Source organism: Eulemur rufifrons, chromosome 16 (assembly GCF_041146395.1).
Source record: "Eulemur rufifrons isolate Redbay chromosome 16, OSU_ERuf_1, whole genome shotgun sequence".
NCBI lineage: Eukaryota > Metazoa > Chordata > Mammalia > Primates > Lemuridae > Eulemur > Eulemur rufifrons.
In genome coordinates, this window is record NC_090998.1 from 90,215,651 (window position 1) to 90,231,566 (window position 15,916).

Genomic DNA, 15,916 nt, shown 5'->3' on the forward strand with positions numbered 1-15,916 from the left:
TAGGGACGCGGGTAGAAGCCGGTTGAGAGTGGGCGTGTCAGCCTGACGGGAAGCAGCGCGCACTATGCGTGATGACGTAAAGGGGTGTTGATTGGGAGAGAGAACACAGGAGCCCGCGCATGCGTGGTGCCCCATTTTCTGTCCAAGTTCGTCTCTTCCTTGCTCCAAAGGTAGGCTGGCTGCACTTGGTGTGTTGCTCGCCAGGCAGGGCTGGCCTCGTTCCGCTTTGCCCACTTAGTCTCGCGCTCCCCCCAGCCTTTCTGGGGGGCAGCGCCAGCCTGAAGCGTGCGAATCCGAGGAGTAGAGACAAAGTCTAGATCTGCTCCTTCCTCTCGGTACAGGCTGCACCTGGCGTTTGAGGCCCGCCTGCGTCTGAGACCTCATTGGGCGTGACTGCCTGGGTAGTTGCGGGAGGTTTTTGGGCGGGATGCGGACGAGTGGGTCTGCTAAACAGCAGACTGTCCCGGAGCGGGAATCCCTTACAGTCCAAATGGCGCCGGAGGCGGGACAGGACCCCCAGGGTCAGGCTACCCCAGCACACTGATCACAGCGACCACCCTGGGCCGCCACTGGCTGATGCTGGAGTCATCCCCAAGTCCATTTACCTGTGCACTCAGGTGCACAAGTGCACTGAGCTCTTGAGGCAGCAGGATCCATTGTCCATATTCCTTACTAGTAACCCCAAGCCTTTAGAACAGATCTCACTAGAGCCTAGAAGTCGATATTTTTTCGGCTTAAATGTGCTTGTTCTGATCTTCTTTCACCTAGTGAGCAGTAACCAATATGTCAGGGTGGGAGTCTTATTACAAAACTGAGGGCGATGATGAAGAAGAAGAACAAGAGAGCTTTGAAACGGGTGGTAAGTGACTTTATCGTGTAGTAGTACCGTTCTGTGTGTGGAAAGGAAGACCTTCCCTGCCTATCTCTGCTAGGTAGACTTTGCTGTCTGATGACTCACCCTTCTCTCCCCAGATAATCTGAAATACTTTTCTCCTTTTGAATTTTGCAGTTACTCTAGGCTCTTTTATTCAGTTCCTGCTCTAGTATGCGGGACATTCCTAGCCTTAAATTTTTGCGGGGCACTGGTAGATTGACATCTGTTGAGCCCCAGTAAATGACCATGGGTGTCTTTTGTCACCTTAAATGGCTCAGGTGAGACCCTTCCTCACGCAGGAAAGTAGTTTTACTCATTCCAGGACCTCAGTGTAAAAATGCCTTAACCCTGCAGTAACTGCAGCAACCAAAGAGTAAATATTAGCAACACAATTACAGGAAAGTGGTCAATTTCCTTACTGTAGCTTCCAGGTTTGGTAGTCTATACTCAAGCAACACAGTAACACATAGGGTAAAGGAAGAGAAATAAGGGGTATATGTAATCTACATACTGGCCTATTTTTTAACTCCTGGATAGAAATTTTTAAAGTGCTTTCATTAAAAGTGAGAAACAGGAAATGTAATAAATAAAAGAGAAAATTTATTATAATCTGTATAATCTACCACCTTAACATAACCACTATCAGCATTTTGGCATTTTGCATGTTTTCTTTATGATATATCTTTCAATCTTTATTTCTTTTTTTTTTTTTATTTTTATTTTTATATTTTGGTCTCTCTTTTTTTTTTTTTTGAGACAGAGTCTCACTCTGTTGCCCGGGCTAGAGTGAGTGCCGTGGCGTCAGCCTAGCTCACAGCAACCTCAAATTCCTGGGCTTAAGCGATCCTACTGCCTCAGCCTCCCGAGTGGCTGGAACTACAGACATGTGCTACCATGCCCGGCTAATTTTTTGTATATATATATTTTAGTTGTCCATATAATTTCTTTCTATTTTTAGTAGAGACGGGGTCTCACTCTTGCTCAGGCTGTCAATCTTTATTTCTTAACTATATATATCTGATTTTTTAAATCTGATTTTGTAATATTGTAATCATAGTGCATATACATTTTTTTCATTTATTTATACCCGTCTTCCAAAAATAATTTTAAACATATATACATAATTTTATATTCTGCCTTTTTTCCTTATTGTTGTATCATAGATATATCTTTCCAGTAACTACATATATATAATCTTTATAACTCATCTGTTGAACATTTTAGTTATTTTCAATTTCTTTCTTTAATAAACAACATTGTGGTAAATTTTGCATAAGGGTTTTTCCTTATCTTATTAAGATAGATTGTTAAGAGGTAGAATTCACTGGATCAAAGTAGATTTTTATGTAAGGCTCTTGACACATATTGCCATATTGTTCTCCAAAAGGTGGTTAATTAAATTTATTGTATTTTATTGTATTAAGAAACAGCAGTGTCAAAAAGGGAGACAACTGGACATTATATGTCTTTTTATGAAAAATACAGCATCATCTATGATATAGTCATGCCAGAAAAAGAAAAAGGAAATCTGAATCTAATTAAGCCTCTCTAGGTCCTTAGTAGGAAGGACAGAAGACTATGTTAATCTACACTCAAAGAATGCAATCAGCAAAATCCAGAATGTGGACGAGTTTACACAACAAAGCATTCTGGTTCTTTAGCAAATAAATTACAAGAGAAAAAAGCCAGAGAGGGGTATAAATAAAGAAGCTTCAAAAACATTGATTGATTGACAGAGTCTTGCTCTGTCGCTGGGGCTAGAGTGCACCACCACACCCAGCTAATTTTTTCTATTTTTAGCAGTGATGGGGATTTGCTCTTGCTCAAGCGATCAACCCTCCCGCCGTGGCCTCCTAGAGTGCCAGGATTACAGGCATGAGCCACCGCCCCCCCCAGCCAAAAACATTTTTTTTTTTAAAGTCAAAACTAATGTTCAGGAATGTACACTTGGGTGATAAATTTATAAAGAAAAGTAAGGAAATGATTATCAAAAGTCAGGGTAGTGATTACTTTTGCGGGGAGGTAGGTGTTGTAATTGGGAGGGAATATAGAAAGGACTTCTGAGGTGGCCGGCAAGACTCAATTTACTGGCCCGGCACAGTGGCTCATTGCTGTAATCCTAGCACTCTGGGAGGCGGAGGCGGGAGGATCGCTCGAGGTCAGGAGTTCCAGACCAGCCTGAACAAGAGCGAGACCCCCGTCTCTACTAAAAATAGAAAGAAATTATATGGACAACTAAAAATATATATAGAAAAAATTAGCCGGGCATGTTGGCGCATGCCTGTACTCCCAGCTACTTGGGAGGCTGAGGCAGGAGGATTGCTTGAGCCCAGGAGTTTGAGGTTGCTGTGAGCTAGGCTGATGCCAGGGCACTCTAACCCGGGCAACAGAGTGAGACTCTGTCTCAAGAAAAAAAAAAAAGACTCAATTTACTGACATAGGTGGAGGCTTTAAGGTTGTCCACCTTAAAATAATTCATTAGGGCTGGGCGAGGTGGCTCACGCTTGTAATCCTAGCATTCTGGGAGGCCGAGGCGGGTGGATCATTTGAGCTCAGGAGTTCGAGACCAGCCTGAGCAAGAGCGAGACCCTGTCTCTACTAAAAAAATGGAAATTAGCTGGACAACTAGAAATATATAGAAAAAATTAGCCAGGCATGGTGGCACATGCCTGTAGTTCCAGGTACTTGGGAGGCAGAGGCAGAAGGATCGCCTGGGCCCAGGAGTTTGAGGTTGCTGTGAGCTAGGCTGACACCACTGCACTCTAGCCCGGGCAACAAAGTGAGATTGTCTCAAAAAAAAAAAAAAAAATAATAATAATAATTCATTAGGTTACACTTTTGTTTTATGAGCTTTTTTCTATTTGTGTTATGTGAACGATAAACATGATAAATATGAATACAAAGGCAAACATTTCCTTCCATTTTTTTCCCCATAGGAGAATATAAATATTCAGGAAGAGACAGTTTGATTTTTTTGGTCGATGCCTCCAGGGCCATGTTTGAATCTCAGGGTGAAGATGAATTGACTCCTTTTGACATGAGCATCCAGGTAAGACTACCTTTTTACTTAATTCAAAAGGATAAATTTTAAAAAAGACTTAATACCACTTTTAAAAATTTGGACTCTTTGAAAAGTTTGTGAATGATCAATGGTGGCCTCCCAGGATGGCTACCTATATTTGCAGCTGAAAATGGTAGCAGTTTTGAAGAACAGTCCCATTTTATTCTGGATTTGAACGTAGGACTATAGGAATACATTGTCCCTACCTTCTGTGTTAGACTTGATAGAAGTGGGCTCCTCCTCCTACAGAGATGGAAGTATAAAGGAAGAAGAGAAATTCTGGCAGTTATGGTGTGGAGAAGAGTCCTCTTATAAGTGGTATTCGGGAGTTGAATACTACCCATGGTTGAAAAAGATCACTATAATAAAAAGACAGACAAGCCCTATTTGAAAATGGGCACAAGTCTTGAATAGACATTTCTCCAAAGATACACAAATGGCTAACAAGCACATGAAAAGATGCTCAATATCTTTAGTCACTAGAAAAATGCAAATTAAAACCACAATGAGGTACCACTTCACACCCACTGTATAAAAAAAAAAAAAACTATAATAAAAAAACAACAGCAGAAAATAAGTGTTGGTGAGGCCATGGAGAAATTGGAATCCTTATACTTTGTTGGTAGGAATATGAAATGGCACAGTGGCTGTGGAAAAGTTTGGGAGTTCCTCAAAGACTTAAACATACAATTACCATGTGACCCACTTAACTCCACTCCTATGTGTATAACCAATACAATAAAAAATCGGTATACAAATAAACTGTACATATTATTAATAGAAAAGTTGCTGAACCCTTCAGTATCTCTTTCTTCATGTGTAAAATAATAGAATCAGGTTGTTGTGAGGATTAAATGTTTTTGTTGGTTTTATTTTTTAATGAGCCCATCCTTCTGCAGAATGTTACTTTAAATTGAGGTATAATTTACATAATTAAAATTAACCATTTTAAAGTATACAATTCAGTGGTATTTAGTACATTCACAATTTTGTGCAACCCCCCCCATCTTGTTCCAAAACATTTTGAATGGCTAAACAAACTGTGTCATATACATAAAATGGAATATCACTGAGCCATAAAAAAGGAGTGAAGACCTGATACCATGCTACAAGGTGGTTGAACCTTGAAAACATATGCTAAGTGAAAGAAGCCAGATACAAAAAGTCACATATTGTAAGATTTTATTTACATGAAATGTCCAGACTAGGTAAGTCCATGGAGAATGCAGACTGGTGGGTACCTGAGGCAGAGGGGCAGGAGGAATGGGGAGCAAGTGCTTAATGGGGATGGGGTTTGCTTTTGGGGTAATGAAAATGTTTTGTAACTAGATAGAGGTGGTAGTTGTACAACATTGTGAATGTACTAAATACTACTTAATTGTTCTCTTTAAAAACCATTAATTTTGTTGGCTGGGCATGGTGGCTCATGCCTGTAATCCTAACATAATTTTGTAACATAAATTTTACCTTAATTAAAACGATCACTATTTCTTTTTTTTTTTTTTTTTTTTTGAGGCAGAGTCCCACTCTGTCATCCTGGCTAGAGTGCCGTGGCATCAGCCTGGCTCACAGCAACCTCAAACTCCTGGGCTCAAGCAATCCTCCTGCCTCAGCCTCCCAAGTAGCTGGGACTACAGGCATGTACCACCATGCCCGGCTAATTTTTTCTATATATTTTTAGTTGTCTAGCTAATTTCTTTCTATTTTTTAGTAGAGACTGTGTCTCGCTCTTGCTGAGGCTGGTCTCGAACTCCTGAGCTCAAATGATCCACCCGCCTCAGCCTCTCGGCTAGGATTACAGGCGTGAGTCACCGCGCCCGGCCCGATTACTATTTCTTTTGTGTGCTTCATAGAGAAGAATTTTCAAAGATTTATTATATATCTCATGTCTCATAATTCTGAAGTTTGGAACTGAACAGAAACTTCTCATGTTCTAGTTTACGTACAAAGAGTTCTTGCGTTGGTAAACCAGAGTATCTTGCATCTAAAAAAAATAATTGATAAAAACAATCCTTACTTTAAAGAAGCGGTTCTCAAACTTGAACCTACATCAGAATCACACGCAGGGCATCAAAACACAGACTGCAGGGTCTTACTTGATTCTGTAGGTCTAGAGTAGGGGCCAAGCATTTGCATTTCTAGCTAGACCTGTAGTTAAAAAAAAAAAAAAAGAATTTGCATTTCTAGTAAGTTCTCAGGTGATGCTGATGTTACTGATTTGGAGACCACATTTTGAAGAGCACTGCTTCAGCCTTTTTTGGACCATGGACCTCTTCGAGGTTGTGATGAAAACTCCTCAAAACAGATAGCACTTACAGTTCTATGTGTAATTTCAGAGTTCATGGAACCCTTGAAGCCTAACGACCCCAGAAGAAAATGTAGCGTGCGTTAGGTAGAAAATAAATGAAACATTCACAGATTGACACAATGTATTTGATAAGCAATAAAGAACATTTTCTAGGCCGGGCGCGGTGGCTCACGCCTGTAATCCTAGCACTCTGGGAGGCCGAGGCGGGTGGATTGCTCAAGGTCAGGAGTTCGAGACCAGCCTGAGCGAGACCCCGTCTCTACTAAAAATAGAAAGACATTATATGGACACCTAAAAAAATCTATATAGAAAAAATTAGCCGGGCATAGTGGCGCATGCCTGTAGTCCCAGCTACTCGGGAGGCTGAGGCAGTAGGATCGCTTGAGCCCAGGAGTTTGAGGTTGCTGTGAGCTAAGCTGACGCCACGGCACTCACTCTAGCCTGGGCAACAAAGTGAGACTCTGTCTCAACAAAAAAAAAAAAAAAAGAACATTTTCTAAAATTCTATTTTAGTTTTATGTTTTTGTGGGTTTTTTAAAATTTTTATTCTTTGAGACAGAGTCTCATTCTCTTGTGCAGTGGCATCATCATAGCTCACTGCAACCTGAAACTCCTGGGCTCAAACAATCGTCCTGCCTTAGACTTCCCAGTAGGTGGGACGATAGGTGTGGCACCACCATGTCTGGCTAATTTTTCTGTTTTTTGTAGACACAGAGTCTCACTATGTTTCTCCTGCTGGTCTTGAACTCCTGGCCTCAAGCGATCCTCCCACCTCAGCCTCCCAAAGTGCTAGGATTACAGGTGTGAGCCACTGTGCCCAGCCTATTTTTGTGTTTTTAATTCTTAGAACCTAAAAGGAGCCCTCACCAAAATTCTTGTAAAAGTTCATAGGCTGCTCAAAGATGAGACTAAAATATTTGTAGAAATGACTACTTGCCATGTGGTTTATTGTCACTGACTAGCCATAGTATAAGTTCTGCATTTAAGGAGGGAATCACTGTGGAGGAAGGCCAGTGAGAGAGGCTGAGGCAGGACACATAGGGGGTCACCATGCTTGGTTTATTCCTCAGCTTTTCAGGTTTGGAAACTTAATTTTGTCAGTGTCCCAGAATTAAATGGGCCTCCAGCATGGACCTAGTCTTATGAGACCTGATATACTAGATGCTGACATTAGTTTATAGGGGGGATAGACCTTTCCTGGGATTGGAATACTGATGTCTTTAATCGTGTAATTAAGCGATTTTATTTCAAGGATGCTGTTAGTAGTTATTGACTTAATTTTAGGTCACATATACTTATCATTAACTTAAACCTTGTAATTATTTTATTGGGGGTGGATTAGAGGACCTCCCATGGATACCAAAATCTGAGGATGCTCAGGTCCCTTAAATAAAATGGTGTAGAATTTGCATTTAACCTACACATATCCTCCTATACTTTAAATTATTTCTAGATTACTTATAATACCTAATACAATGCCTACGCACCACTTCACTCGCATTGGTTCAACATTATACTTAGCTTGTGGTAAATTCAAGTTTTGCTTTTTGGAACTTCGTGGAATTTTTTTGTTTTTCCTGAATATTTTTAATTCATGGTTGGTTGAATCCAGATTTGGAACCCACGGATATGGAGGGCTGACTGTATATATAAACTCTGTTTCGGCCAGGCGCGGTGGCTCACGCCTGTAATCCTAGCACTCTGGGAGGCAAAGGCGGGAGGATCACTCGAGGTTAGGAGTTCGAGACCAGCCTGAGCAAGAGTGAGACCCTGTCTCTACAAAAAATAGAAAAATTAGCCGGGCGTGGTGCTACCTGCCTGTAGTCCCAGGTACTCGGGAGGCTGGGAGAAGGATCACTTGAGCTGTGAGCTTGGGTGACACCATGGCACTCTAGCCCAGGCAACAGAGTAAGACTTTGTCTCAAAAAAAAAAAAAAAAAAACCCCAAAAAACTCTGTTTCTTGGTATCAGGATACTTGAGGATGAGAGCAAGTGCCCTGTCCAAACTCAGCTAATTAAGTGAGTGACATCAGTGGGACTCAACTCCAGGTTTTCTGATTCTAGTGCTAGGCTTTTTTCCCCCATAGCAATTTCCTTTCTGAGAATATACATGTTTTTTTAAATTTTGTGATTTATTTTTTGTTTTCTTTCTTTCTTTTTTTTGAGATAGGGTCTCACTCTGTCACCCAGGCTGGAGTGCAGTAGCCCAATCATAGCTTCAAATTCCTGTCCTTAAGCAATCTTCCTGCCTCAGCCTCCCAAAGTGCCTGGATTACAGGTGTGAGCCACTGCCCCTGGCTAATCCTCTTACTCCTTATGGCAGGGACTGCTTATGCTTCTATTAAATACCTGCCACAGTCTCCTTTTTGTTATAACTTGATATTTATGCCCATCATTCTCACTGATTCATTACCTCTGAAGGTAGGGGTCGTGTCTTATTTTAGTGCCATTCAGCAAGTATATATTGAGCACCTACTATGTGTCAGGTACTTACAGAACTTAAGTTTAATGGTAAGTAAAAATTAATTGAATTTTAATTTTTTTAGTGTATCCAAAGTGTGTACATCAATAAGATCATAAGCAGTGATCGAGATCTCTTGGCAGTGGTATTCTATGGTACTAAGGAAGACAAAAATTCAGTGAATTTTAAAAATATTTACGTCTTACAGGAGTTGGATAATCCAGGTCAGTAATAATCTAAGATCATCTTTTTCCTTATATGTGAGAATGTCAGTACCCTGAACGAAGAGGGCTGTAGAGAAGGAAGCAGGTTGCATCTTGCCCAGGAGTATGCGTCCTTGCAGAAGGGGTACTTGTTGGGATGTGACTTCTGCTATGGGGGTTAAACAGCTCTGGGGTGAGAAAGGGACCCAGGTTCTTCTGTTAGCTTTGTAGTAAAGGCAGCCACTGACACTCTTTTTTATTTTTCTGCCCATTTGACTCCCTGCCTCTGATCAGGTGCTAAACGAATTCTAGAGCTTGACCAATTTAAGGGGCAGCAGGGAAAAAAACATTTCCAGGACCTGATAGGCCATGGATCTGACTATTCATTAAATGAAGTGCTGTGGGTCTGTGCCAACCTCTTTAGTGATGTGCAGTTCAAGATGAGTCACAAGAGGATCATGCTGTTCACCAATGAAGACAATCCTCATGGCAATGACAGTGCCAAAGCTAGCAGGGCCAGGACCAAAGCTGGTGATCTCCGTGATACAGGTGGGCATTTTCCCTGTTCTTTTATTTACTTTTATTTTATTTATTCATTTTATTTGAGACAGGGTCTTTTTCCTGTCACCCAGGCTGGAGTGCAGTGAAACGATCATAGCTCATTGCAGCCTCAATCTCCTGGGCTTAAGGCAGTGGTCCCCAACCATTCTGGCACTAGGGACTGGTTTCATGGAAGACAATTTTTCCATGGACTGGGGATTGGCAGGGAGATGGTTTGGGGATGGTTCAAGCCCATTACATTTATTGTGCAGTCAAACCTCTCTGCCAGTGATAATCCGTATTTGCAGCTGCTCCCCAGCACTAACATCACCGCCTCAGCTCCACCTCAGATCATCAGGCGTTAGGTTCTCATAAGGAGCGCACAACTTAGATCCCTCACATGCGCAGTTCACAGTAGGGTTGGTGCTTCTATGAGATTCTAATGCCACTGCTGATCTGACAGGAGGCGGAGCTTATGCAGTGATGGCAGCGATGGGGAGTGGTTTCTAAAAGGCCATGGACTGGTACTGGTCTGCGCCACCACACCTGGCACAATTTTTTTTTTTGTTTTGTTTTGAGGCAGAGTCTTGCTTTGTTGCCTGGGCTAGAGTGAGTGCCGTGGCGTCAGCCTAGCTCACAGCAACCTCAAACTCCTGGGCTTAAGCGATCCTACTGCCTTAGCCTCCCGAGTAGCTGGGAATACAGGCATGTGCCACCATGCCCAGCTAATTTTTTCTATATATATTTTAGTTGGCCAGATAATTTCTTTCTATTTTTAGTAGAGACGGGGTCTCGCTCTTGCTCAGGCTGGTCTCGAACTCCTGACCTTGAGTGATCCACCCCCTGGCACAATTTTATTGTTTTCTTTATAGCTGATGTCAAGCATTTGCTTTTCACCAGAGTAAAATGAAAAAATAAAGTGAAGCTAGTGGAAGACACCTGTGTAACATTAACACTGCAAACGGCCATGCCATTAGCTGTCCAAGAAACTCTACCAGAACAAGGTTGTCTTGATTTTAATTTACCATGAATGATGGTTATTTGAATAAGTTGTCTGAAGTCATTATAGCAGTTGATTATTTCCTTAGCCATTTTTTCTAAGTCCTAAAAATGTTAATAATCAGTCTGGTTTTTTGGGAACTTTTAAAGGCATATTTGAGTTTAGCTGGAAGAACTTCTCACTTGCTGAAAATTGTTTTTTACCCTCACTTTTGTTTATCCTTGTACCAGGTATCTTCCTTGACTTGATGCACCTGAAGAAACCTGGGGGCTTTGACATATCCTTGTTCTACAGAGATATCATCACCATTGCAGAAGATGAGGACCTTGGAATTCACTTTGAGGAATCGAGCAAGCTAGAAGACCTGTTGAGGAAAGTTCGCGCCAAGGAGTCCAGAAAGCGAGTGCTCTACAGGTGTGCACTAAGCCTGGGTTAGCTGGGCACATGTCCCTTAACAAATCATAAGCATTGCTTTGACCTCCTTGGCTACTTAACTCTGGACTGTGCTACTGCCTTATTGTGTTCCTCTAGAACACTTGCTTTATTTCAGGACAGCACAAGGTATTGACTTCTCTTTCTCTGGCAAGAGCTGGTATTTCTCCAAAATAACACAGTCCTCCATTTCCTTGGGATAACCAGTTCTGGTCTAAGAGTATCTTCAGGTGTGCTCACTTACACAGTCATGTGTTGCTTAACAATGGAGATACACTCTGAGAAACTCACTGTTAGGCAGTTTTATAATACGAACAACATAGAGTGTGCTTACACAAACCTAGGTGTAGCCTACTATACACCTAGGCTATACGGTATAGCCAGTTGCTACTAGGCTGTAAACCTGCACAACAACATGGTACTATACTGAATATTGTAGGCAGCTGTAACACAATGGTAAGTATTCGTGTATCTAAACATGTCTAAACATAAAAAAGGTACAATAAAAATATGGTATAGGCCGGGCACGGTGGCTCACAATTGTAATCCTAGCACTCTGGGAGGCTGAGGCGGGTGGATCGTTTGAGCTCAGGAGTTCAAGACCAGCCTGAGCAAGAGCAAGACCCCGTCTCTACTAAAAATAGAAAGAAATTATCCGGCTAACTAAAAATATATAGAGAAAAAATTAGCTGGGCATGATGGCACATGCCTGTAGTCCCAGGTACTCGGGAGGCTGAGGCAGGAGGATTGCTTGAGCCCAGGAGTTGGAGGTTGCTGTGAGTGAGGCTGACGCCATGGCACTCTAGCCTGGGCAACAGAGTGAGACTCTGTCTCCAAAAAAAAAAAAACAAAGAAAAAGAAAGAAAAAGACAAATTGGGGTTTCATTCTTAAAAGGAAGAGGAAAGGATATTAGAAAAACAGAAACAGATAATTGATACAGTACTTACAAGGTTGTTATGACTATTAAATGAGAGCATAGCTATAAATTGATTGGTATAGTGCTGGGCTCAGGGAAAACTATCATTATTTTTATTATACAGGTTGAGCCTCCCTAATCTGAAAATCTGAAATCCAAAATGCTCAAAAATCCAAAACTTTTTCAGTGCCGACATGACGCTCAAAGGAAATGCTCATTGGAGCATTTTGAATTTCAAATTTTCAGATCAGGGATGCTCAACCAGTAAGTCCTGTATAATGCAAATATTCCAAAATTCAAAAAAATCAGAACTGCAAAACACTTCTGGTCCCAAGCATCTCGGATAAGGGCTGCTCAGGTTGTAGTACATTCTTTATCATTATTTTTAGTAGTTAATATATCCTGAAACTAATATGTGTGGTTTAGACTCTGAGGTGGTACTATAGCAAATCCTGTCATACTATTAACATGCATTATATTTACATTCTAAGAGCTTGCTTAGGATTATTGGAGAGAATAAAACAAACTGAAGCTTGGGTGCCATAAAGGAATTTTAGATAGGAAAGTACAGTCTTTCAGTCAATGCTTTTTCATTTTCCCTCCCTCAGGTTAAAGCTTAAGCTCAACAAAGATATAGCACTCACTTTGGGCGTCTATAATCTGGTCCAGAAGGCTTTCAAGCCTGCTCCAATAAGGCTCTATCGGGAAACAAATGAACCAGTGAAAACCAAGACCCGGACATTTAATGTAAATACAGGCAGTTTGCTTCTGCCTAGCGACACCAAGAGGTCTCAGGTAGGTAGATACGCCTTCTTACTGAATTTTTTGCCATTGAAGAGTTAACAGCGAGAGAGACATTGATCAGGTTAACCAGTTAAATAACTTTCATGTGTGCATCTTTCTTTCCAAGCTGTTAAAACACAGAGTCTTTTTGGAACTATGGTGTCTGGATGAGTGATATCTTGAGAGCTAGAAAGTTAAACAGAGCCAATGTTTGAAACAAATGTCAGTAAAAACTTCAGCCCTCGATCACTCAGCACACACTGCTCTGTGTCTAACAGTTTAATTCCTTACTCAGGTACAATAGCAGAAAATGCTTTGTAGTTGATTAGGGAGATGAGGAGCTAAGTGTGAACATAGTTCCATTGTGGTTAAAGAACAAACATACTTTGCCACAGTGGCCAGCCTGTGGCCTCTTTTTCTTAGGGAGAGAATTTCTTTTTGTTTAATTAACAAAATTTTTTCCTTTGCTTTGGAGTGACACACATCTGTTTTTCTGAACCTGAAAGACAGACTTAGAATGCAGAACATTATCTTTCCTTGTTCTCTTACCTTTGTTAAATCTCAAAAAGGATTTGACATTGAAAATTAAAATGGAATGAATCATCCTTTTCAATTATGCAAAATGTGGGAGAGAATCTGAGGTTTTATATAAGCTAAGGACCTAAAAGGATGACTAAAATATTATTTTGATTCAAATCATGAAATGTTTTTTGGAGCACAAATTTCAAGCTGGAGGATTTTGCCCTACTTTGTGAAGACAAAGAAAAGAAATTTCCTCTTCCATTTTGGAAGTAACTAGTTTTTCATATGGGTTTATTCATAGGCAATAGTTCTTCTGGTTACTGAGTTTTGTTCTATCTCCATTATGCCTGAAAAAAACATTGAGGGCTCTTTTTTTGTTCATAAAACACAAATTTGTGCTACTAAGTGCTGTTATCACATATCCAGGATCAAAATGCAAATATTAATCTGGAAGTAATACTTATATATGTATGTTGTGTCTGCTTCCCACCCTGAGACCTAGCACAGTACCTGACATAGGTCCTCTCATTCAGTAAATAGGTATGGTTTAAGCATCCTTTGTGTGTCAGGGATAGTGCTTAGAGCTCACTACATGTTAAATGGGAGAAGGAATAAATACCTGAAGAGCATGGCCTTTGGCACCAGAAAGATCTGGGTTCAAAGCCCAATTCATTTGTACAAGTTACCCAACAACTGAGCCTCAGTTCACTCATCTTTAAAACAGTTTTTAACACCTACCTCCTAGGACTGTTACAGAAGAAAAATTAGATGACAAATGTGAAGTACCTGGTAGTCACTCAGTAAATGTTAATCCCCTGTTATCGGAGGAGGATGCCCTGCTGAGCCCTCTTCCTGCTCCTGATCTGATTTTAACCTGCTAGAGTCATGCAGCAGCTGTTTTGCATAGCCTCTCTCTGTTTCCCTGCCTTAGATCTATGGGAGTCGTCAGATTGTGCTAGAGAAAGAGGAAACAGAAGAGCTGAAACGGTTTGATGAACCAGGTTTGATTCTCATTGGTTTCAAGCCCTTAGCAATGCTGAAGATGCACCACTACCTGAGGCCCTCCCTGTTCGTGTACCCTGAGGAGTCCCTGGTGAACGGTAGGTGGCACAGACCAAGGATGAGTGGGTGACTAACACAGAACACTGTTTATGGGGCAGCGGTTCCTGAATGGGTGTTGCTTAGACACCCTACAGGAGATGTTAATGGGGTATTTTTTTTTTTTTTTTTTTTGAGACAGGGTCTCTGTTGCCCAGGCTGGAGTACAGTGGTGCGATCATAGCTCACTGCAGCCTTGAACTCCTGAGCTCAGCCTCCTGAGTAGTTGGGACTACAGACATGTGCCACCATGCCTGGCTAATTTTAATTTTTTGTACAGGCAAGGTCTCACTATGTTGCCTAGGCTGGTCTCAAACTCCTGGCCTCAAGTGATCTTCTCGCTTCAGCCTCCCTATATGTTGGGATTACAGGTGTGAACCACCATGCCTGCCCTAATGGAGTATTTTAAAAGTGTTTCCTTCTCAAATTTTGGAAATGTGGAACTAAACAAAAGTTAAAGAGATTTCTTTAGGACCTCTAATATACTGATACGCATTGTGAATATCCAGGAGGGACTATGGAGTTTAGCATTTAAACACTTACTTCCTTTTCTTAGGAGAAACTGGTGGCGGGGGGTGGGAGGAATCCTTATTTCCTATATACTTCTTTCTTTGACACATCAGATAGAGAACAACATACAAAAACCAAACAAACCCACAGCTTTTTCTCTAGTGTTGTCAATTAAAGACGACATAAACTCTGCTCTTGTGTTTATTTGTGCTGCCCAGACCTGTCTTCTGTGCTGCAGCTCGTGAGCCCCCCAGATTTGACTTGATTGGTTTTCATTAACACCTGGAGCTCATGTTTTTACTGTCAGTAAAAGTGAACTGACACTAGTAGTCCACATTCTAAATGGAGTATATGGGGTTTCTAGACCTCTTATTCCTTTCCTTTCTCTTCTTTCTACACTTCTACTGCCCCAACTTTCCCCTCAGCTCTGGGTTTCTCACCCCTCACCTGTTGGGGCTTCATAAACCCTTTGAAAACATGGAAGACATGCCACGATCACGAAGGTGGCTTTCCCAGGGTGAGCTTACCCATTGCACTCCACATGTGCTGACCCCTGCGATTTCCCCAACGGTGGGAAACTCGACTGCATAATTTGTGTAGTGGGGGACTGCGTTCACACTCTCCCCTGAAGAAAAAAAGAAAATGGAAGAGAAATTATAGGGCTAAGAGGGAAGAAAGGAGGAGACCTCTTTGGGATGTAGGCTGCTGGGACATTTGTTTTCTAGGGAGCTCAACCCTGTTCAGTGCTCTACTCATCAAGTGCCTGGAGAAGGAGGTCCTAGCAGTGTGCAGATATACACCCCGCAAGAACATCCCCCCTTGTTTTGTGGCTTTGGTGCCACAGGAAGAGGAGTTGGATGACCAGAAAATTCAAGTGACTCCTCCAGGTACATTTCCAAGGCTTCTGAAGCTTGCCTGTGCTCTGGAATCATTCATGGGACCTGCTGAACCATAGTCTCCAGAAATGAGGGCTGGGAAATGTGTATTTTTAAGGTTTCTTGGGTGAATTTGATGCACAGCCCCATAAGGCCACCAAATATGGTGGTGCAGTGCACAGCATGCACAGCCCTACAAGGCAGATCTGCAGCCAGGGTTAAGAATTGTCTGCTTAGGGACCATTTGCAAGTTTTTGACACAAGGCCCTTGCTGCTGACACCTTTCTTTATTAAAAGCCATTGTTTGGGTAATTGTAAGCCATTGTTTGAGA

General features: G+C 41.6%; 1 protein-coding gene and 1 non-coding gene across 5 annotated transcripts in view; both read left to right on the forward strand.

Annotated features, from left to right (window-relative positions):
- The first annotated feature begins 124 nt into the window (after nt 1-124).
- XRCC6 (X-ray repair cross complementing 6) overlaps nt 125-15,916 on the forward strand; it is a 27,970-nt gene continuing 12,178 nt past the window's right edge. Inside the window, exons 1-9 of one of the 4 annotated variants that reach the window (XM_069491712.1) lie at nt 125-170; nt 769-859; nt 3,811-3,923; nt 8,790-8,928; nt 9,202-9,456; nt 10,678-10,861; nt 12,405-12,591; nt 14,033-14,201; nt 15,435-15,596. In XM_069491712.1, coding sequence (XP_069347813.1) covers nt 784-859; nt 3,811-3,923; nt 8,790-8,928; nt 9,202-9,456; nt 10,678-10,861; nt 12,405-12,591; nt 14,033-14,201; nt 15,435-15,596 — 1,285 coding nt within the window. In that variant the 5' untranslated portion in view covers nt 125-170; nt 769-783. Of the gene's footprint in view, nt 171-362; nt 402-768; nt 860-3,810; nt 3,924-8,789; nt 8,929-9,201; nt 9,457-10,677; nt 10,862-12,404; nt 12,592-14,032; nt 14,202-15,434; nt 15,597-15,916 lie in introns of those variants that run through there. The other 3 variants (XM_069491714.1, XM_069491713.1, XM_069491715.1) reach the window with 3 other exon arrangements.
- On the forward strand, nt 15,179-15,337 carry LOC138397821 (U1 spliceosomal RNA). Its single transcript, XR_011235918.1, has one exon. It is a non-coding gene; the product is annotated as a U1 spliceosomal RNA (small nuclear RNA).